Below are 23,435 nucleotides of genomic sequence, written 5' to 3'. Positions count from 1 at the left end.
CACTCTGGATGAGGGTAGGCAGGGGCATGGGATGAGCTTTGGCTAGGGGCCAGGGACAAGGACCAGAGAGCAGGAGGGACGAGGGCAGCGCTCACTAGCCACACGGCCTCAGTCATGGCTCCCCAGTGCCAGCAGATTCCCCAAAGGCCTCCGGTGAACACCTGTGTGGCCCAGCTGCCCGAGGACCCTGTGGCTCTGAGCCTCACTGCCAGGAGGTCCATACTCCTGGTAAGATGCACTCAGCCTGGCTACAGGGCTCCACATGGCCTAAAGGGCCACAGCAGACCCTGCAGAGGGAGGGATGTGATCACCTAGGGCTTTGCACTGCAGCCCCCTCTGGCTCCTGCTGGCAAAGTCTGACCCAGCATTGCCAGCCTGTGGTGGCTCCATCTGCCAGTGTAGGCACAGGCCCTTAGGTGGGTGTCAGGGTTTGGATTTAAAATGTCAGCCGGGTGTGGTGACAAGCATGGTGATTACAAACGCTTGTCATCCCAGCACTCGGGAGGCTAAGACTGGAGAATCGAGGTTTGTGGCCAGCTCAGCTACTTAGTGAGGCCCTTTGCAACTCAGTGAGACCCTGTTTCAAAATAAAGAATAAGAAATAGGGCTGGTGTCACTCGGAGGCCCCTGGGTTCCATCCCCAGTACGGAAAAAAAAAAAAAAAAAAAAGTCCCTTGAGAAAGCCAGGCGTGTTGGCGCACTCTTGTAATCCCAGCATTCGGGAGGCTGAGACAGGAGGATTGTGGTTTGCAGCCAGCCTCAGCTACTTAGTGAGGCCCTTTGCAACTCAGTGAAACCCTGTTTCAAAATAAAGAATAAAAAATTGGGCTGGGGGTGTAGCTCGGAGGTAGAGTGCCCCTGGGTTCCATCCTTGAGGCAAGAACATCTTCTCTTCCTCTGCTGTGCCCTGAAGCACCACCAGGGTCCTGCCCTGGAGCCAGCTGGTCTTGGACTGATCTCTGAAATGTGAGCCGCATATAAACCTTTCTTCCTCTACACTGTGCTCACCAGGTACATGCTCACAGCTATCAAATAGCTAACTAAAACATCAGCCTGCTCCAACCCTCCCCCACAAGGGGTTGCCCAGGGGGCCAAGGGGAGGACATTGCCCAAGTCAGGTTCTCTTCAGGGCAGGAAAGAGCACCCTCCAGTTGTGTGGGTAAGAACCTAAGCCCACATCTCTGGTGGGTGGAGGTAGGGGCAGGTGGATGGGACTCTCTTGCTGACTGTTCTCCAGGGTGGAGGACTGCCTACCTTTAGCTTGTCCTGGACCCCAGAGTGTAGGCCCTTATCTGGTTATCACAGGGCATCTGGCTCAGAGGTTCTGTGCATTGAGGAGCCTCTGCCCCGACAGACTGAGCTAGGGTTGGAGCGGACTCAGGGGTGTCTGTGCCCACTTCAAATGTACTCCACACAACCAATTAACTTTCAAGCTGTGGAACATTCTAACAGGACCTGTAGACATGAAATATAAGTCACTGCTGAGAACATTTGGCAATCTCTAGTCCCCTGAGCTGCCAGGCTGCAGGTGTGGGGAGCACTGCAAGGTGCCCACGGGCCCTCCCACCCCAGATGCCAGCTGTGCCCTCCGCAGGGCTCTCCTGGGGCTCGGGCTGGCTCTTGCTTTGGGTGCAGGTAGTATGGAGTCATGAGGGCAAGGTGGGAATAACCCCTTTTCGTGGAGTATCCCTGGCTATGGCCCTATACACCTTCAATCCCTGCCCTAGGACACTGTGGGAAGCATTTTCTGGGTTTGGGAAGGGTGAGGAAGCTCTTCCCACTCAGGGGTGGCTGGGGACAGGAAGGCCTTGACCAGCACCCAGAGGCGCCATCTTATCTAAGCTGACCTTGCCACAGCCACCTAACATGTATTGTCTCTCCTAGAGCCAGGGTCCTTCCAGATTTCGCTCTTCTGCCTCGGATCCACATCTGTTCACAGCAGCTGAATTTCACGTGAATCCTGGGAAGGACAGCTCTTCCAGGAAGACAGCCTTGCTCAGGTCCCAGGCAGGTGGCCTTCGCTGTAGCCAGGGTCCTCTGCCTGTACCAACCCAGTGGTACTGCCTGCAGGTGGTCAGGGAGCCAGCATGGTACACCCGTCAGGATCCAGCCAGGCTATGCGGTCCACCTGCTGCGCCCTCTAGGTGGTTTCCAGCCGAGCATGCTCATACACACAAGGTCTACCCACGTGTCTCCAGGGCCCAGCCCAGAGTGAAACTGCCGGGATGCAGGGTTCTGGCCTCCGCTTCGCAAGTGAACAGCAAGCTGCTTCCTGACAGGCTGTTCTCACACGCTCCCACGGCAGAGGTGACGAGGGATCACCGCGGGGCCGCAGGTCCTGCCCGCACTCCAACTGTCCACTTCTCTCTCAGTTACCACCAACCTGGCGGCCATGGGAAGGCAGAAAGGTATTCAGGGTGGACGTGTATCCCTGTTGTAGTGGGGGCACACAACTTCTGAGTTCACTAGCCGTTTGGATTTCCTCTGGGTCACGACATCCACAGGTGTCTGTGGGTTCCAGTTCTTGACCTTGCTGGAGTGAATTCCTGTGCCTCCCTGTGCCCGTGGCCTCAGCCACACTGACCACTCATCAGAGCAGCTTTGTAGCCTGGCTCCTCTCAACCTACACAGGAGGCTTTTAGAGGCAGTTCAGCTGCAGATGCTAAAGCAGGTACCGACTAGGATCTTCCAAGAGGAACCAAGCCAAATAAGTGCAGGAGGCATAAGGTCTGGCCCCAGGTGTGTTCTCAGACACAGGACATCTATTGTCTCGAAGTTGGGCCCCAGGATTCTCTTCTGTTAATAGGAGCAAACACAGTACGCTCCCCGGTGAGTGCCCCTGAACTTCCCACTGGGTGCCACCGATGTGGCGGCTTGCGGTTCACCCAGGGGCCTGGGCGCGGTCGTGGGAGGAGACCCCATGCACTATGCACGTGGGAGCTCCTCCAGTCCCATGACTGGGAAGTCAGACTGCACTCTGGTGTGAGGCTTGCCTTCAGACTGGGACCCTGTTCTGTCGCTGTGGGGCCAAGGGCTCCCTCGGAGGGCCAGGCGCAGAGGCCCTCAAGTGTGGCGGCTGATAGATGCACCGGTGCGGTATACAGAGCCATCCTCGGAGCCACTTCCGACGGTGAACAGAAGGCGAGACCCCAGATAGATGTGCGAGATGTGTCCTCCGGACCTTTGAAGGCCAGGGCTGAGGACAACCTTTCTTTCCCATCAAAGCCAGGGAGACATCCAAAGGTTTATTTATTCCCTGGCCTGTCCTCTCTGCAGCCTTCAATTGCACCAAATCCAGGCCACATTGGAGTGGGGGGCGGTGCCTCAGGGGCATCCGGATGCCCAGGCAGCACAATGGACTGGTGCCTTCAAAGCCCGCTCCCTGGGGAAGCAGGGGGCTGGCAGAGGCGTCAGGCCCGGGGGATGGCAGCCACGGGCCTATCCACCAGGAGGGTTCTGGCTGAGACTCACTGGCCAGTCAGCCAGGCTTGTCCAGAGGGCTGCTGGAGGGACTTCAGCACCACTGTCCCCAAAGGCTGTCAGAAGGCAGCGTTCCTCAGCAGGAGCTCCGGGCCAGCTTGGATGGCTGGGCTCTTCCCTAAGAACCCATGCTCTGGGAGGAGAGGCGCCCCCGGGGGCCCTGCACCCTCTAGGGTCAGCCTCTCACATGTTCAGGGCAGGAAGTTCATGCATTTGACCCCTGGTGCTGCCTGAGGGGGGCCAGGTGGGGGAGGGGGACAGTGTCTCTGCCCCTTTATGGGAAAAGCCCCCTGAGGGAGGGTTTTGTCTCAGCCTTGGTGAGGAGTCTGCCCTGGCTAGCCCCCAGCTGCTGAACCCGGCCCACCGGAGGGTAAACAGTGCCCTCTACTGTCCCTAGGGCTGCCCCCCTTGCCTGCCCAACAGCTGTGATCAGGGGACCATCCCATGCTGGGCACCAACTTCTGCAAATGACAGCGTCTGGGTGCCTCAGGAGGCACCCCAGCGGCGGAGGTGGTGGGGCGCTGAGGATCTGGGCCCCTGGGGCCCCACCTGTGCCGCGGGGTCTGCTGGTCTAGAGGCCGTCCAGCCCTCCCCGCCCATCCGGACCCCTCAAGGCAAATGGGATCCTTGTGGCCCCGCGCTCACCTCGTCTTCCGGCAGGGTGGGCAGCGGCTCAAAGTCGTAGAAGTCCAGGTCCTTGCCATCTTCCTCATAGAAGCCCACGGAGGCCGGGTCCATGGCCTGCGTCCTGCGCTCACCGGCCTGTGCGGCGGGCTGGGGCTCCAGCGCGTCTGCGCCCCTCGCCTGCCCTCGCGTCCCTGCGGGTCCCCTGCCCCGCGGGTGCGTCCCTGGCGTCTCGGCTCCTGAGGGTCCCTCGCACAGGGCCTCCTCCCCAGCTGGCCGCGCCTCTGCGCTCGCTGGGCCGAGCTGGGCACCGCGGGCTATGCGCGCCCGGCCTCCATGGCAACGCGCCCGCCGCCTGCCGCAGTGTCGCGGGCGCGGAGGAGGACGCCCGGGGCGGGGCCGGGGGCGGGCCGGGGCCTGGTCACTTCGCAGGTGTGGGGGACGCCTGGGGGCTCCGCGGTGTCCTCCGGGATTTCAGGCTCCAGGTGCACAGCGCCACTTGGCGCTGCCTGCGACTGTGGGGGCGGAGCCACTGGGGCGGCAGCAGCCGCAGGGGTCTGCACCCACCTGGGCGCACAATGGCGGAGGGGCTGAGCCACCCAGACAACCTAGGGTCCCCATCGACCTCCCAGGGTGAGGCTGCGCAGGCCCCAGGTGGCGCTGCAGGGGGCCAGAGGGCCGGCTCTGGGCTTTCTTCAGCACTGGGTAAGCCGGGCCTGAGCTGGGGCCTGTGGCGTAGCAGCTAGCAGAGGGGCCAGTTGCCCCTCCCAGGCTTGGCTACGGGCTAGGATGCCTCCTTCCCCTGCAGGGTGGGCGGTCCTCTCAAAGGCCTGCCCGAGCCTCCCCCACCCCAGGCTTGGAAAGCCAACTGTGGGTCCCAGCTCCTACAGAAGACAGCACACTGCAGGGTCGGCTAGGCTCCCTCATGTGGCTGGTCCTATCTCCAGAGCCTGGTCTGGCCAGACATACAGTAGGCACTTAATGTATGCTCCTCAAGTGAAGAGGCAGGGTCATCACAGGTCCTAAAATGTCCGAGGGTGCAGTGTGGCAGGGACGCTGGTCCCAACATTCTGTCCGTGGGGCGGGCTTCTATGGCCACAGCCCTTCCTGGCAGTGAGGGGCACTCAGGATCCTGGAGAATCAGGCACTGAGGCCTTGGCTGGGAGCTGAGGTGCTGCTCCGTGTCCCGCACCCAGCCAGGCAGCCTCAGCTGGCTCAAACCTGACCCTAAACTGGAAAGGTGTTTGCTACAGTGATCCCAGCTACTTGGGAGGCGGAGGCAAGAGTATTGCTTGAGTCCAGGAGTTGGAGGCCAGTTTAGGCAACACAGCAAGATCCTGTCCCCAAACCAAAACAACCTGATCCTAGGACCCACCCAAGTCAACTGAATAAAATACCCAGCACAGCCTCCTCATCCTCAGGATAGCTGGGAGCTTAGATCAGCAGTCGGGAGTGGGGCAGGAAACTGAAATTGGAGAAAGACAGCTCACAGTTGTGTAGCCTTGGCCAGCTGTTGCCGCTCTTTCTGGGCACACACCGGGTCTGCAGATGCCCCAGCCCCAGTCTCAGAGAGGGGAGGCGGGCTCGGGCTGCACCTATCCTGGGAACGTGGACAGCAGCTGAGCCTGGCTCCAGCCCTTCCTCGTTCCCTGGCAGGGTTGGGAGCTGCCCACCTTCCTTGGTGACATCTTTCCTGACCCCCAGCCTGTGTTCTCTGGTCCTTGGGGGACCTGGGCAGCAATGGTCACAAAGGAGAGTTCCCAGGCTTGGTGCTGGGGCAGGTAGGACTCTATCAGGCAGCCTCACAGAGGCTCTGGGGCCGCAGGTTTAGAGGAGGACTTGGACAGTGACCCCGGCTCCCCACAACCCTCTAAGAGCTCCTGGGTCTACTGATTCTCCACTTCAGGAAATAGCACATCCAGTTTGGGTGGAATTCGAACACATGGGTTGAGTCAGCGTCAGCTGCAGCAGCTGAAAGCCACTCAGTGGCCATCTTGGCCAAGTAGTGCTGCAGCTCCCGCACGGAGTAGGGCACGGGCCTGGGAAGAGTGGAGGAGAGCCCCTGGACGGCCACTCCTGGCCACTCCTGACACTGCGGTGTCTCCCCAGCCCACCGGCTACCTCCTTAAAGCCTTTGGATTTCGCCGTTCAGTGGGGATGCTTTGCTAGTCTCTCTGAGCACCCGGCCTGTATGCACAGGAGGCTTGACTCCAAGGGCAGCACGAGATGTTGGCCTTGTCCCGGCACCTCACATGCCATGGGTGTTCCTTAATGCTGGACGAGGGCATGATGCTTGCTTGAAATATGCCAGGCTTGGGCACCCCGTGTCTCCTCAGAGCTGATGAGACCACACAGATGGATGTATGTGTCAGTGTCCAAGTGCCTCACAATGTCCACGGCCATGGCAACGCCTGTCTAGCTCTGCCTCCCTGTCCTGTGTGTCCCTCACATGCCCAGCGGGCACACCTTCCTCCCGCAGCTCCTCCAGGTGACATCAGAATTCTGCAGAGGAGTTCTGTCTGCCCTCTCAGGCCCCCAGGCCAAGGCTGCAGTTTGGTAGCACACTGCTCTTCCATCAGCTGGCTTCTTCTTTGTACTCTCCCTGGCTGGTCAACTCATCCTCTGTGGCTCCACCACCCTTTCCCACGAGACCCTCTCCTGTGCATCAGTACTCTGCCCCCTCCTGCCCGGGGCCTGTCTCCCTCAGCTCCCTCCTCCAGAAGGTGCTGTGGGGTCCAGCCACGTCGCTCTCTGAGGTCACATCGTGCTGGCCCCCGGTCCTGTCCCACTCAGACCTGTTGCGGCTGTCTTGTTCTGCCCCGTCCTGTGCTGGGGCATGCAGTGGGCGCTCAGCTTGAGTAAGCCTCCTGAGGAACCAGGGGGAACAGGGATCTTTGAAGCCTTGGCCCTAGTTTTCCCCAAAAGCATTTTGACAAGGTGTTGAAACACTTACACATTTTGAAGCCAACATTTACATTAAAAAATGTAAATAATTGCTAATGTACTTTTTTATGTGTTAGAAATATTGATGTTCTGAAATAAAACTGTTAGTAACTCTTGTCAATGTATCCAAGAAGCTAAATACCAAAGTGGTTTTGATACCACCACCAAACCTTCAGAAAACCCATAAACATGCCCTTCTCTAAGAAGAAATCTAATGTCTTGTCTGTAAGCTTGTTATAGACAGCTAGCTTTGCCCAGAGTTTCAACCTCTTGTGATGAAAGTATTACAGATTTTGCAACAAATACATGCATAAGTTTTAATACATCGAATATTTAATCAATAGGGAGTTTTAACACTTTTTGGTTTCCATGGCCACAGGCTCATTTCAGGGGCAGAAGTAGGTGGTGAGCTCAGTGGTGTTGCTGAGAGCCAGAAGCAGACATGGGGAGGGTGGGCTGCTGGCCTCCGTGTGCTGCCTGTACCTGCTTCTTGGTTGCTGTCTCTGTGTGCCGTGCCATCCCTGTTCTGCCCATGGTGTGCTGGGAAACAGGTGGCGCCTCCGCTGCCCGCCGCTTCCTAGGCTTTGTCCCTGGAACCTGACTGTTGGTTGCCGTGTTGCCTCTTGGCCTTCTGATGCCTGAGCACCAGCTCCCAGCACTGGGGCCACAGGAAGGTCCCATCCGTCTGTCAGAGTGGCACACTACCTGCCACTCCCTCCTCTTTGCGGCCACGCAAATGTGCAACCTATTGCAGATGGGGGCGTGTAATGTGAGGGTGCCCATGGAGTTTGTGTTCCCGGCACCTGCCCTGCTTGCTTTCTCTCCCAGTGCCTCTCCTGGAAGACGAGGGGCGTGGACACGAGGTGCTCGCCATGGCCCCTTCTCACACTGGGAGCTTCAGGAAGAATGGGCTTCCCACACGAGAAATGGCCCCGGGAGCTGGGCAGGCCAGCGAGGGAGGGCCGATTGGGAAGCCGCCCCAGCAAGCAAGCCCCCATGTGCTCTGAGACTGCCTTCTCCACAGTCTGCTTCTTAGCATGTGCCCTTGAGCACTCTAGTTTAGTTTTGTTCATGTTTGGGTTATTGTGTGCAACGGAACTGTTGTGAGCATATGAAATATATGCCAGAATATGGGCACAGTGTAGAAATAGATAGACTAGCCAGACACATGAGAAGAACCAAGGCAGAAGAGCGTGCAGCCGACACACCCTACAGATTAACCAATGAACGAAGGACCACACCCACAGTGCGCAACCCACAGAAGATGCCTGGGCACCGGCTTAGAGTGTATCTGGCCTGGCAGATGGCCACGCGAGCGGGTCTGACCCACCGTCTGTGAGGCTGAAGGTTGGCTCGGCCAGGGCACTCCCTAGTAGCTGTCGAACTGCTCCTCTAGATGACGGTCGGGCTGAACCCCGCCTGAGTCCCTGGACCTCGAGCATCCGCACCTCGGCCACCGGCCACCGCTGTGACTGTGATCCTGAACTAAGGTTACCTGCGGAGCCCCGTCTTGCCTCAGGTAACCAAAAGCTACTGCTATCTGGCGAGTGGCCTAGAGAAGGGTGGGAGTGTTATGAGCATTGTGTGAATTAACACATCGAGAGTTCGTGAAGGCACTGAGGGTGAACCACCATTCTCATCACTGTGCCCATAAGACGCATAACAGGAACCATATGATGAGCAATTTGTGTTTGTGTGGCTTTCTTCATCCATGATTTCAAGATTCAACCATGTTGTCTGGGTCGTGGCGATTTGTTCATTATTGATTCTGAATCTCAACGAACTCCACAAACATACGGAGTCCATACTCTCTTTCCTGTGCTGTGCTGATGGTGAGTGGTTTCTAGTTGAGGAATGAGGCAAAGGCACGGGCTGGACTTTGTCCGGGTTCTGCAGGGCACGGAGGGTGTGTTCCCTCGGGTCTGCATATCTGAGGGGTTGTTGGGTCAGCACTACCCACCATTGAGTTTCGCCATCTCCCCTACGGACGCCCAGCGGACCTGGCACACTCACTGGAGATAGTGCTGGCCCTTTGGCCACGCTTGCTGGCGTGGTGTGTGGCTGCTTCTAGCTCTGTCCTTTCCACAGATCTTTTTTCTACACTGCAGCAGCCCACTGTGTCCTGGCAACCGCGGAGTTCTCCACGTATAAGCTCACTCTCTTTCTTCAAGAACATCTCGGCCACTCTTGGTCCTTTAACATCTGTACACGTGAGAATCGGCTCCTGTGTGCCTGAGGAATTGGGCTGGATGGGGTTGGGATTGCTCTGAATCTTCTCACCAACAGCTCTTCATGGTATGAGTCTAACTGTGAGCACATATTCCTTTTCATGTGTTCAGATTCTCTTTATGTCCTCTTGATAGTATTTTGTTGTTTTCTGTGAAGGGATTTTGTAAATCTTTTATTATATTTATTATGACTATTTGGTAGTTGTAATGTTATTGTAAAATAGATCTTTTTTGTGGTAGTGGGGATGGAACCCAGGGACCTTCTACCTCCAGGCTACACCCCCAGACCTATTTTTATATTTTTTTATTCAGAAACAGGGTCTCTTAAGCCAGCTGAGGCTGTCTTCGAACCTGCACCATCCTCCTGTCTCAGCCTCCCAAGTGCGGGGATTACAAGCATGCGCCACCACGCCTGGCTCAGCCTTATTTTTTTATTCTTTATTTATAAACAGGTCTCACTGAGTTGCAGAGCCTAAGGACCTGAGGCTGTCCATGAACTGCAATCCTCCTGTCTCAGCCTCCCAAACGATGGGATTACAAGTGTGCACCACCATGCCCACCTTTGTAAAATATATCTGTAAAAATTATTTTCTCTTTAGTATTGGTCTATGGAAATAAAATAGGTTTTTTTTCAGTACTGGGAATTGAACTCAGGGTCATTTTACCTCCAAGCTACACCCCCAGCCCTATTTTTTATTTTGAAATAGGGTCTCACTGAGTGGCAAAGGGCCTCACTAAGTTGCTGAGCCTGGCCACAACTGGTTCCGCAGGACACGGAGGGTGTGCTTCCTCTGGTCTGCATTTATGAGTGGGGTTCTTGGGTCAACACTATCTACTGTTGAGTTTTACCATCTCCCCTACGGATGCCCAGTGGACCTGGCACCACTCACTGGAAACTGTGGTCCTACTGTCCCAGCCTCCTGAATGGTGGGATTACAAGCTTGTGCTACGACACCCGGCTTTTTTTTTTTAATTAATTAATTTTGAAACAAGGTCTAACTAAGGTGCAGAGGGCCTCACTAAGTAGTTGAGGCTGGCTGGCAGCAAACCTGCAATCCTCCTGTCTCAGCTTTGCAAGTACTGGGATTACAAATGTGCACCAGCAGGCACATAGGTTTACAATAGGTTTTTGTATTGCGACCTTATGTTCTGCAACATCGCCACGTCTCCTCGTCGTTCTAGGCTGTGGTCGCTTGGGTTCCTGTGCGGCCATTGTTCCACTTGGGGTGAGCAGGCGCTCCTTCACTAGGTGCCCGTCTCTCCCTTTGCTCGCTGCTCCTCCGGCCTGCCCAGAACTGAGTTCAAGTGGTACTAGCCGCCTTCTTTGTTGAGCTCCCAGCGTGAGCGGAGCCAGCTTCCATCTCACCATTACGTGTAATTTTGCTGAGGGTTTTGTGGTTCCCTTAAGGAGACTAAGTTCCCTTCTGTTGCTAATTTGCCAAGTGCTATTTTATAAGCCACAAGTAGACGTCGGATTTTGTCAAATGTGCTTTTTACAACTCTTAAGATGATTACTATTTTCTCCTTTGTTCTGTTAAAGTGTTAGGTTATATTGAAGAGTGTTTACTGTTAAACTAATTCTGCACTGCTGGAATTAATCCACAAGATCGTGCTGTCACTCCTGCATGCCTGGATTTGGTCGAGTGATACGTAGTGTGAGGGCATCGCCTTTATTTTTACTGTTGGGTGATTTATCTTTCATGTGATGTCCTTGTTGGCCGGAAGCGTCCAGGTTAGGCTTGCTTGCCAATCATTGGGAATGTCTTCTTCTGTTCTCGGGAAGAGCTTTTGTAAAACTCCTATTATTTCTTCTTTAAGGGTTTGGTAGAATCCCCTGGGGAAGCCATCTGGCCATCGGGACTGGAATGCTGTTTTGTTTTTTTAAATGGGAAAGTTTCAAGTTATTGGTTTAATTCTTTAATAGTTATAGAACTATTAAGATTTTTTTGCAGTAATTGGGATTGAACCCAGGTGCTTTCTATCTCTGAGCAACACTATCAGCCCTTTAAACATTTTTTTTTGTTTGAAAACAGGGTCTCACTAGATTGTTCAGAGTCTCAGTACATTGCTGAGGTTGTCCTTGAACCTGTGATCCTCTGTCTCAGCCTCTCAAATACTGGGATTATAGGTGTGCACCTGGCCTAGCTGTTTCTGTATTTTATTAAGTCATTTTTTGTAGCAGTCTTTCCTTGGCTCTAACTTTTCAAACTTCTTGGCACAGGGTTATGCACATAATCTACGCTCTTTATCACCAGGTGTGTAGGACCTGTAATAAGAGCCCTTTATTCTTGATATTGTGGCTTCTTTCTTTTTATATTTTGACCAGATTTGCCAAAACTATATTGATTTTATTAATCTTTTAAAATAATGTATAATTTTTATTTTGTTAGTTTCTGCTCGTCATTATTTCATCCCTTGCAGTTCTGGTTTGTATTACCTTTCTACCTTCTTGAGATGGGGCTCACTGGGCTTCTCCTTCCTTCACTTCCCTCCTTCTCTCCCTCTTTCACTTTTCTCTAAGCACAGTTGTGTGTGTGTGTGTGTGTGTGTGTGTGTGTGTGTGTGTGTGTATGATACTGGGGATTGAACCCAGAGCATTCTGCCTCAGAGCCACACCCTAGCCCTACCTATTTTTATTTGGAAACATGGTCTCAGTAACTTGCCGAGGACCTAGCTAAGTTGCTGAGGCTGGCCTTGAACCTATGATCTTCCCTTGCAGCCTCACAAGTACTGGGATTACAGGTGTGTGCCACCATGCCCGGTACGGAGGGTTGAACCCAGAGGCATTCTACCTCTGAGCTATACTCCTAGCCCTAATTTATTTTATTTTTATTTTGAAACGGAGTTTTGCTAGTTTACTGAGAGTCTTGCTAATTTGCTGATGCCGATCTCAAACTTGTGATCTTCCTGTCTCAGCTTCTCAAGTACTGGGATTATAGGGATGTGATACCATGCCTGGCTCTAAGCTGGTTTTATTTTATTTTATTTTTTGTGGTACTGGGAATTGAACCCAGAGGCAATCTACTTCTGAGCTCTACATCCAGCTCTATTGTATCTTATTTATTTTGAAACAGCGTCTTGCTAGTTTACTGAGAGACTTGCTAAGTTGCTGAGGCTGGTCCTGAACCTGTTATTCTCCTGTCTCAGTCTCCCAAGTACTGGGATTACAGGTTTGTGCTACCATGCCTGGCTCTAACCACAGTTGTATTTTTTTGTTTTTGTTTTTGTTTTTTGATTTTGCAGTACTGGGGATGGAACCCAGGGGCATCGTACCTCCGATCAATACCCCCAGCAATATTTTTTAGTCTTTTTTATTTTTGAAACAGGGTCTTACTGAGTTGTGAAGTACCTCACTAGGTAGCTGAGTCTGTCCACCGCGATCCTCCAGTCTCAGCCTCCTGAATGCTGGGCTCTAACCACAGTTTTAAATCACAACAAGGATTGATTTCATTCAGTGTTGTTGTTATTAAATTTCCAAACATAGGGGGTACTTCTGCTTACCCCAGTGTTAACGAGGTCCAGCTTCCTGCGAGGTGTGGAGATCGGGCAGAGCTTTGCAGAGCTTTGCATGCGCTGCTGCGGAACGTGTCCCTTTGTTCTCAGGAAGGCGTCTGTTCCTGCAGATTCCTGCTCACACCATTAGATTTTCTCCGCCCTTCTGATTCGGGTGTGCTTGTTCTTTTAGTTCCGGAAATGGTATGTAAAAGCCATTCACCAAGACCAGAACTGGTCAGGCTCTCCTTGGAAGTCTGCCTATGTGATGTATTTGTTATTAAACACATGCAAATTTTTCAATTGTTATACCTTCCTATTGAAACAGTCCTTTTCCTTTATGAAGTACACTACTAAATTTGTAGATTTGAGCCAATACTTCTTGCCCTTAAAAGTATTTGGGTAAATACTTCATGAACTAAACTCCACAGTCCTTGACATTCACATTAATATTAATAAAGCACCTGCTTTCTAGGCAAGATTTTTATTTTTATCTATTTTTAACTTTTTTTTTTTTTTGGTGGTTCTGGGGATGGAATCCTTCTACCTCCGGGATACACTCCCAGACCTGTTTTATATTTTATTTGGAAACAGGGTCTCTTAAGCCAGCGAGGCTGACTTCAAACCTGTGTGATCTTCCTGTCTCCACCTCCCAAGCATGGGGATTACAAGCGTGCGCCACCACGCCCGGCTAGAGTTAACCTTTTTATACCTTATATTTGAGTTGTGCTTCATGTAAGGAGCATATGGAGGTATAGACAAAGATGCAGATCAAGTCCAGTGTGGCGGTCCCTGCTCCAGCTGGCGCGTTTGCTCCATGGCTTATGGATCACGGCTCCGTTTGTGTGCGGGCTGGCGCTTCCCACCCGCTCCGCCTTTCTCTCCCCTCCACCCTCCACTGCGCTGATAGCACTGAATTCTTTCTTTCTTTTTTTTTTTTAATGTTCGTTTGGAAGTTTGTTGAGCTTTTGAAATTTATGGGCATCAGTTTTTAATCAGTTCAAAGTTCTTACCATTATTTTTCGACACATTGTCTCGATCACTGTCTCTCCCCCATCCCTCTGTCTGTCTGTCTGTCTGTCTGTCTGAGTTCCCACTCAGAACCCTCATTCTTGGATTCTAGTTACATCTATGACAGACCTGCTCATGCTGTATCCCATGTCTTTTGGGTTTCCTTTGTATTTTCTTTTAACATTTTATTCTAAATATTTTCATGTATCTTCTAGTCCACAAACTCTTCAACTGTGTCTAACCTACCATTAACCTATTTATTGAATTCTTCCAGTTTGTTTGGGGAGTCTAGCTTAAAAAATTATTTATCTTTTTGTGGCACTGGAGATGGAACTCAGGGCATTCTACCTCTGAGGTACATTTCCAGCTCTACTTTATTCTTTTATTTTGAAACAGGGTCTCACTAAGTTATGGAGAGGCTCACTAAGTTGCTGAGGCTGCCATGAACCTGCAATCCTCCTGTATCAGCCTCCCAAGTACTGGGATTCCAAGTATGTGCCACCACGCCTGGCAAAGGTTTTGTAATTTAAAATTTTTAATATTAAACTTTTTCATGGTACTAGGGATGGAATCTAGGTGCATTCTACCTCTGAGCTACACCCCAGCCCTACTTTTTAGTCTTTTTTAAACTTTTTGAAACAGGATCTCAGTGAGTTGCGTAGGGCCTCACTAAGTAGCTGAGGCTGTCCTCGAACCACGATCCTCTCCAGTGTCAGCCTCCCAAATGCTGGGATTACACGCGCGCACCACCACGCCTGGCTTAATGTTAAATATTTAATGGGTTCAGATTTTTTTTGCTAAAAGTTTTAGCCTTATCTTTTACGTCCTTGAACAAGATTAGCCAGCTAAGCATGGCTATTTTAACAGTGTGTTTGAAGACTCCAGTAGCTGTTACTCCCTGTGCCTGTTTCTTTTCCTCTGTTGTTTCTGCTGGTTTTATTTACGTGAACTTTTCTCTTTATATACCTGGTTATTTAAATTATCTGCTGGCTACTGTGTTTGCAAAATCAGTCTTAGAAACCATTTGAGGATTAGACTTTATCTTTCCTCAGAAGGGGCTTTCATTTGTTACTTGGCATCACTTATGACATCTCTTAAAGTAAGTTCTGTACGAGGGGCTCCTTTAGGGGACCTATTTATGGTCCTCAAGGCACTCCATTTTTGTCTCTAACCTGTCCTCTCTCCGAGTACTTTCTTCTCTCAGCTTATCTCAAGTTCCAGGGGCAGTGAGCTCCCAGGCAGGTCACCCACGATGGGAACTGAAGCTGCCCCTCAAGTGATGATGACTTCTCTGGTGCCAGCAGCACTCTGCAAAGCCAGACTGGAGGTAATGACCTGCCAGACCACGTTTGACAAGACACTGGGCCACACATGCCTCTTCCCCATCCTAGTACTCCCCCTGTACAACCCTGAGCTGCTGTCTGCACCCTGAAGACAGGGCTCAGGACACTAGTCACCTGGTCTTCCCTGGTGGGGCCTCCCTGGGTACATCCCCTTCCTGCTTCACCATCACCCTCCTTCTGCTGATCGAATGGTCAGTGAGTGTCCAGACCTGGTCTGTTGGGGTCCCCAGAGCCAGGCCATCTGGCCAAAGATTCCTGCAACAAAGCCAGACATAAATACACCAAGTAAACTATACACAGCCAGGCATGGGGGCACATGCCTATAATACTAGAACTTGGGAGGATGAGACAGGAGGATCACAAGTTTAAGACCAGCCTCGGCAACTTAGTGAGACTCCCAGACCCAGTTTCAAACCAACCAACCAACCAAAACAAACAAACAAACAACCAAAATAAAAGGCTGGGTGTATAGTTTGGAGATAGAATAGTCGGGTCCAATTCCCAGTAAAACACACACACACACACACACACACACACACACACACACACACACACACAGAGTAAATTATATTTATATTTGTAGAAAATCAAGGCACTTTAGGGGATAGGGATGCTAGGGATGATTGGGGTGTGTATGCGGCAGTTAAGATCCGTGGTCAGGACGGCCTCACAGAGACCGCATTTGGCCAGTCTCTAGAGGGATGCAGGAGTGAACAGGAGACTCTGGGAGGAGTGTTCCTGGCAGGGGGATGGCCAGGCCCAGGTCTTGAAGTGGTGGGAGCAGGGAGTAGGCTGTGTGCAGAGCAGGGGAAGGACCAGGGCTGGCATCCTGAGGCAGCGGTAGGAGCTTGCTGTGTTGGCACACTGCTGTAGGATGGGTGTCTTGGACAAGTGGCTGAAAGCCACAGGAGATGGACCTCCAGTGCCTCAAAGGGCGGCATCTGAAGTCAAGCTGCGGGCAGGACCTTGTGGCAGGGCCAGCGGCTCTGGGACCCAGGGGTCTGTCCTGCTGCTCTCTGTGGCTGCTGTCAAGCCCACTCAGGGGTCCTTGGCTCGTAGACACCTCCTCCAGCCCCTGTCTCTATCATCATGGGGCTTCTCCCTGTGTCACCAGGGCCTGAACTTCCGTCTCCCACAAGAACGCCATGCTTGGGCTCTGGCCCACCCCACTCCAGCCCTACCTCAGCTCTGTGTGAAGGCGGCTGTGGAGAGCTGGCTGCAGAGCAGGCCCCGCGCACAGGGCCCGAGTAAAGGCCAGCTTCTAGAGGGACACCATCAACACAGTGGCACCCACGCAGCCAGGCCTGGCGCCTAAAGACGTTCTGCACAGTCCAGGGCCAGTTGCTGGCCTGGGAGCTCTGCTCTAGTAGAGCACAGCGCCGGAGCCCCTTACCCCCATAGGGGCATCAAGGAGGTCTCTCCAGGGACAGAGGAGACCTCTGCTGGATTCTTTCAGGCGCTTGACCACCACACCAAACAATTTAGGGTGCATCAGATTGTAGTCAAGAGGAAGGGCTTTATTAGAGAGTAAAGGTGGGGATGCACGTACTCAGAACAGGATGCGGGCCGTGCCAAGGCTGGCGAGGGCGAGGGGCCCCCACTCTTCTTTTAAAGGGAGCTTTGTGAGGGAGGGCACGGGAAGGCCTGGTGATCACAGCACGGCGTGCAGCGGTCTCGCTGTTCTTAGAATTGTTGACATTGTCACCATTTTCAGATCAATAAGTGATGTTTGGGCTGTACCCAATATCATAGGATTCTTAAAATTTTGCATCTCTCTTTGCTTAATCTACTCGAGAAATCCATGTGTGAGGGCAGTGCACAGGGCAGTTTTCATAAGTGAGTGAGTTTCTAATAGCTTTAGGCCAATGAACAAACTTACAACAATTTTAGGATTATGAGTGAACTTTAAGATTCTCAGGTTTTCCAGAAATCTGAGGGTGACAGGCCCAGGGAGAACTGTCTTGGGAGAAAGATGCATGAAACTTTGCATGAGGCTTTCAGGTCACAGCGCCAGTCTCTGTCCCCTCCCTTCTGTCTCTTCATACCTATTCCTGGTCCTTCTGTCCTAAGGCACCCCGTGTGTGGACAGAGTGCCGGGCCTGTGAGGAGCCAGTCACAGCCTTGTGGCTGTGCACGTCTGTTTCCCTTGTTGTGGTGGCAGAAGCTTCAGAAAACACCTTCCCTGCATTAGAGCCCCAAGCAGCACCCTCCCTGCCCTGGGGATTGTCTGTGGCTCCATGACTGGCATGGGGCATTCGTTCCTGGACAGGAAGGCCCTGAGCCCAGCGAGGACCCTGCCTGGTGTGGTCATGGAGAGACCCATCTAGTTTGGGCATCTACACCAGAGACCCAGGCAGCACTGGGTGCTGGCACTGGTCAGCCCACTCCTTCCATAGTATCTTGGCTGTGGCCAAGCTGGGGCGCCATGCCAGTCAGAGGTGGGATGGCCAAAGTCCACCAGAGCCGCTCCCACTGGACGTCACTCACAGAGGATTCCTGCCAAGGGTGGGTGCAGGACACTGGAAAGAGCCGACCCTGACACTCCAACACTGGCTAGGGCAAGGAGAGGTCAGGCCCCTGCTGCTTACAAAGGGCAAGTCCTTTAAATGAGTCCTAAGTGCCTGGCCCGTGAGGGGGCAGGCTGGAAATGTGGGGGCCTTGATCGAGGGCTCCCTCTGTGTCCATTCTCCAGGCCCTCCTAGAGAAGGCACGGGTCTTCTGGAAGGTGTGCCACTGGGCTTCTCTACCAGTGAAGACGTTTCCCATCTCAGACGCCCTGTCCCTGGGATTAGTACCCCGTTCCTTCTTTATTTGTGCCATTCCATGAAATACTCTTGGCCTTTCTCGCATATTCCTGTGACAGAGCTCCGGAACCTTGGGACTTTCCTGGACCTGCAGACTAGGTACCTATTGATAACTCCAGCATTGAGGCTGATGAGAAAACCAAGTCCCCTGGAGAACCTCCGGAGAGGTTCAGAGAGGGTAGAGCGCCAGAGTGGACAGCCACAGGAAGGGCGGGAGCCCCAGGGTGAACAGCCAGAGGGCAGAGAGCCCCAGGGTGGACAGCCACAGGAAAGGCGGGAGCCCCAGGGTGGACAGCCAGAGAGGGCAGAGATGAAGGGTTGGAGTCTCTCTGGCTGGCACCTCTGGAGGGGATGCAGACCTGGCTGACGAAAACTTGTCTGGTTTGGGGAGCAAGGTGCTGCCAGCGCCAAATTGCTCAGAGCCCCTTCCGCACCCTGGAGAGTAGACCTGTGTGCCTTGGCAAGGGCTTCCCTGAGTTCTGTGGGCTCTCCAAAATTTAATGGAGCCAAGGAGCAGGTTGTAGGGACCCTGCCTCACCAGCCTGTGGCACCTGGGGTAGATGATGAAGTCTTTGTGGCGACCCTCAGCCTGTGGGGTCTGCTGCTATCTCGGGTAGACCATGTCAGAGGAGAGCCCGGTTGGGAGACCCCCGCCTGGTGTTCATTGGGGACCCACCTCTGGCCACGAGTTTTCTGTGTGGTAGCGGAAGCGTCTGTGTGCTCATCTGTGTTTTGACACTAGGCATGGAAGTGAATTAGTTTTGTGAGGTGGCTGGGCTCCCTGGGGCATTGCCACCCAACAGCAAGGCAGTCTGCTCATGATGGCCAGTTGAGACTTTCTTGGCCCTTTGATAGACCCATGGCAAGGGAATGTTGATCATTGTAAACCAGATCCAGAACGACCTGGGTTAAACAGATCAACAGAACACTCTTCAGCCAGTCAAGCCGTGGGCCCCTCCTTGTGGCCGTCACCTGGGTGGCCCTACAGGGCCTAGGGACAGAGCTTCCCAGGACATTGCTGTCTAGTCCTCACTCCAGACAGGGATGTAGGTTCTTTTGGGAAGCCCGTCATATCAACCTCACTGAGCTTCAGGATGGAGCATGGGAATCCGGCCCTGCACAGGCCGGGGCCGAGTCCCCAGGCCACCACCAGCTCTTTGCCTGAAAGAGGTGAGGCTTTACCAGGCTCAACAGGCATGGAGCGGAACAGATGGTGGCTGAGAAGGGCCTCACTCCCAATGACGGCAGAGTCCAACACGTCCCCATCAGACAGATAGCCTGCACACGGTGTCGGCCCCGCCCCTGGGAGGCACCCAGCCCTATACTGCTCCTCAACCCCACCCAGCAAGAAATTCTACTTCCTGCCAGCAGTGACAGCCATGCTGATAATAAAGTGGTCACACCACCTGCAGGAGCTCACCGACCCTGGACTCCCAATTCCAAGAGCAGAGCTGGCTCTAGGCCGCAGGTCCTCCTGGGTGAATGTCACGGCTGTCACCACTCTGGATGGACACTTAGGCTTCTGAAAAGGAAGTGGAGTTCTCATTTCATCCCCAAACAGGACAAATCCCTCAGGACCAGGGCAAGACCTGATAGCCTGGCACACCCTCCGTGATTACCTGGCCCCTTGCCTGCTTGGGGCTCGGCCTCCAGCAGGCAGAAGAAAGCCAGGCCAGCTGGAGGGGCTGGCAGTCCTGGTGTTTTGGGGGCCTTGTCTGCTTTGCCTTCAATGCCATGCTCTTTTCTTTTTTGTGTGGGTATCCTGTGAAAGTTCCCTGCCCCCTCTGGCCATTGCATTCGCCACAGGCCACAGTCTAGGGGATGTTAACTCCCATCCCTCGGGCCGACGCCAGTTCCTCAGCATTCCTAGCTGTCCACTCAGCTGCCCCTGGTCAGCGCTTCTCAAGACCAGCTCTTGCTCCAAAGGAAATAGAAAATAGTTTGTTCTGTGCCAAGAATGAGTGACCAGAACAGAGTCTCCAGCCACCCCGAGCAGGGTGCTCTGCTGTGGAAGAGCTTCCATGAACTTTATAGTCACAGGGCAAAAGAAAGTCACAGATGGATGCCTTCCCCAAACATGCTGATGGGGCCTACGGCAGGCGGCTTCTAAGATGGGAATGTCTTCTGCAGGATCCAGGTGCTGCCCAAGAGCCCAGAGCTCTAGGGCTTGTGCGGTGGGAGGAAGGCAGGCTGCTCTGGAACCTTGCTCCCCACCGTCACAAGACTGGGCATGTCCGCCTGGGCAGGTGCCCCCCCCCATCCCCGTTTGCCTGGGGGCCAGTGTGTGGTCAGAGCTTATGCTAATGGGGGGCAGGTGTGCTGGTGGCTAGTGTGGGGGGGGGGCGAGCTGCCGGTAGGTGAGGTGGTCAGGGCAGAGGAGGGCCAGTTGGGCAGCAAGTCCACACCAGGAAGGCTCCCCTCGGAGGTCGTTCTGGGGATGGTCAGAGTGTGAATTGTGGAGGAGGGGACTGTGCTGTTGTAGCTGAGGAGATGTCGACATCCATGCAGAACTCAAGCAGCTGGGCTGAGGTTTCCTGCCTGCTCCGGGCTTTGCAAGGTCTCCACAGGCCACACCTTCCTGATGATGCTCTTCCCAGCAGCTGCTAGGCCTGGGCAAGCGGGAAGGGCACTGAGCTGCTGTTTGCAGGCACCTCTGTGAGGCCAGGAGGCCTGGGCAGCTGGCCGCAGTGGTGGGGCATGGCATGGGGATGCCAGCTCTGCGCTGGGGGCTGGCCTTGTGGGGCCTGGGTGGAGATCGTCTGATTGCTGGCCCATGTGGGAGCTGTCGTCTCCCAGCAGTGGCCCAAGAGCCTGGTCTATATGCCCTTTCCTGCTCTACTCCTAGCTCTCAGCTCGGATCTGGCCAAACTGACCCCTCTGGCCACCAGCATGTGGCCTCCCCGATGCCGCCAGGACCCGCCTGGATCCACGCCATGTGTCCACAGTTTCTTCTCTTCCCCATACTGTCCCTTCCTGAGCACACCCCGCCCTGTGGACACAGAGCTGGCCTTCCTCAGGGTGAGCAGCTCCATCCATGCCCCTGGCAGACTTAGAGTGGCTTGGTCTCTACCTCAGGCACCAGCAGCACGACAACAAACTGCTCAGGAAGGTGTTGGGCCTCTGGGCTAAGATGCAATTCGGCTGTGAAGCTGCAAGTGTGGTGGGTGGAGGAAGGGCTTCCCTTGCCCCAGGCTCAGGCATGAGGCCCTGGTAGCTTCTGTGGAAACACTGAGGTCTCTGGGGCAGGTGGCAGGAATGGACAGGCTTCCTGCCCCCCACTGCCAGGGCACCCACCCAGCACTATGCAGAGCCCCAGGGCAGAGCCTTGAAGGACCTGTCAGCCCCACGCAGGAATGTGGCCCTGGCCCTTCCCCACAGCTACTCAAAGTGACTGATTCAGAGGTGGCCCAGAGGGCTGTCTGGGGGGTTGGAGGTGGGGAGGCCCTCTTAACCTCTCTGACCGTTTGGGCACCCTGGAAGGCAGATCTGCAATGTATCTAGGCTGTAAGGGTGTCTTGGGGGACTCGGCAAATGATATTTGGGCTCTAGAGGGCAGTTCGTACTGCAAGGAGCCCGCGAGACCAGGTCCTGGGCACAGGTGAGCTCGCTTCCCGGAGGCCTAGATGCTTCAAGCTGCCAGTGTCTCTGGTGGTAGGGCATCCCTGAAGGGTTAGACCCCAATGCAGGGAGGCCAGCAGAGCCATCTCGGGCTGTCTCTGAAGAGCACACATGGGCACACATACACACTCACACACGTGCACAAATACACCCACCCATAACAGCATGCTCATCACCACATGCCCACAATCAGGCATGTGCACACACATGCACACACAGAACTCATACATGCACAGTGCAGCACAAAAAATAAACACACTCACAACAACACACTCATCCTTACATGCCCATATCCAGGCAGGCACACACCCACAGGCTCACGCTCAGGCATGCACAACATGACTCATAAACACACCTACAATAACACACTCATCCTTCGGTGCCCACACCCAGGCAGGCACACACCCACAGGCTCACACTCCAGCGTGCACACACAGGCAGCACATCCACACGCGTGCCCGCACGCATGCTCACAGGGCTGCGGACAGCGGGTGGGGTTCTGGGGAAGCTGGTTCTCTTGCAGTGCTCCTTGATGTAACCAGGCTGTGAATCTGCACACTCCTAAACAGGACATCAAAGTGGAATGTGTCAGCACTGGTCCCAAGAGGACTCCCAAGGCTCAATCAACATTGAAACACAATGAGGTTCAGTATTTAATGCTGAATTTCTTTGGTTGAATCACGAGGCGTCCTCTCTGTTCTGCCAGGGGCATCGAGGGCAGAAAGGATGTGGGAGGGCAGGGTCCCACCTGTCCCACCGTCCTCCCATCTCCAGGGCGAGAAACACACACGGGATGCTATTGACCAGCCTCACCAAGGACAGACAATGAAATACTGTATTTGCCTGGATGGTCTGCATCTGCAGCGTGTACACAGCAGTGTTGGGGTCTGGGCATCAGCTATAGAAGCAGGCGAGGAGGCTGGCCAGTGATGGGAACTGAGGCTGCCTACTGGCCCTCAGCCGCCTGCCTGTTGGCCTTGAGGACACTGGGCACAGCACACCCTGTGAGTCTCAGCCTCACTATGAGTGTGTGAGTGCCAGGCACCAGGCTCCTCGCTCGATGCTGAGTGTTGGTCTCTGGATGGCATGAACCATCCACTGCAATACTCAGAAATACTCAGAGTGCCCAGCTGGCAAGGGCTCAGTGTGCCCCATGCCCCTCTGAGGCACGCATCTGAAGGCTCTGTTCATGATGAGACCACTGGCCCAGATGTCAGAGCACAATGGTGAGTCACATTGACAGCTGGTACTGACACAGGCTGCAGTGAAAACCCTGTGCTTGGGCGGCCAGATACACACTACTGCTCTGTGTGTGCATATGTGTACACATGTGGTATGTGTGCATGTGTCTGTGTGTGTAAATATTGCATCGTACTACATGTGTGCATTGTACACAGCGCATACACATGGTGTATGGGTATGTGTGTGCATGTGTGTAGATGTGCATTTTGTGGCATGTTAGTGTGCATGCATGTGCACACATATGGTGTGCAGATGTGTGCCATGCACTTTGCAGTATGTGTGCCTATGCATGTTGTACGCATGTCTCTGTGTGTGTGTGGCATGTGGATGTGTGTGTGTGTGGATGTGTGTGCACAATGTTCTTATGTGCATATATGTATGTGTGCACATGTCCCACAGCCTGGGAGGAGAGAGGGAGGGATGCTCTGCACAGGCCCACAGGCTGGGACACCGCCCAGGGACAGGCCTTGTGCTTCCACAAAGCCTCACTGTCACTGGCATCTATCCACTGAGTTAGGGCTTTGTTCCCAGATGTCTACGGAAATGCAGAAGAGGAAAATAAATTTTGTCTGTGGTGGCCAGCACTCCCAGTTTTCCCTCTTCTTTCTGGAACAGAGGGCTTGCTTGTGAGGCGCCCAAGTCGGGGCAGA

The 23,435-nt window shown here is 53.8% G+C and overlaps 1 protein-coding gene across 1 annotated transcript in view; it reads right to left on the bottom strand.

Moving 5' to 3' along the window:
- KNDC1 (kinase non-catalytic C-lobe domain containing 1) overlaps positions 1-8,045 on the bottom strand; it is a gene marked incomplete at both ends in the record, with an annotated part of 48,366 nt that extends 40,321 nt beyond the window's left edge. Inside the window, 8 exons of the mRNA XM_080694889.1 lie at positions 4,126-4,407; positions 4,530-4,671; positions 5,595-5,646; positions 5,778-5,834; positions 5,995-6,143; positions 6,777-6,971; positions 7,650-7,705; positions 7,851-8,045. Coding sequence (XP_080551015.1) covers positions 4,126-4,407; positions 4,530-4,671; positions 5,595-5,646; positions 5,778-5,834; positions 5,995-6,143; positions 6,777-6,971; positions 7,650-7,705; positions 7,851-8,045 — 1,128 coding nt within the window. The remainder of the gene's footprint in view (positions 1-4,125; positions 4,408-4,529; positions 4,672-5,594; positions 5,647-5,777; positions 5,835-5,994; positions 6,144-6,776; positions 6,972-7,649; positions 7,706-7,850) is intronic.
- Between the last annotated feature and the right edge of the window lie 15,390 nt (positions 8,046-23,435).

The sequence above is a fragment of the Muscardinus avellanarius genome (assembly GCF_963383645.1).
Source record: "Muscardinus avellanarius genome assembly, chromosome: 4".
NCBI classification, from domain to species: domain Eukaryota; kingdom Metazoa; phylum Chordata; class Mammalia; order Rodentia; family Gliridae; genus Muscardinus; species Muscardinus avellanarius.
This window is presented reverse-complemented; position numbering and strand designations above follow the sequence as displayed.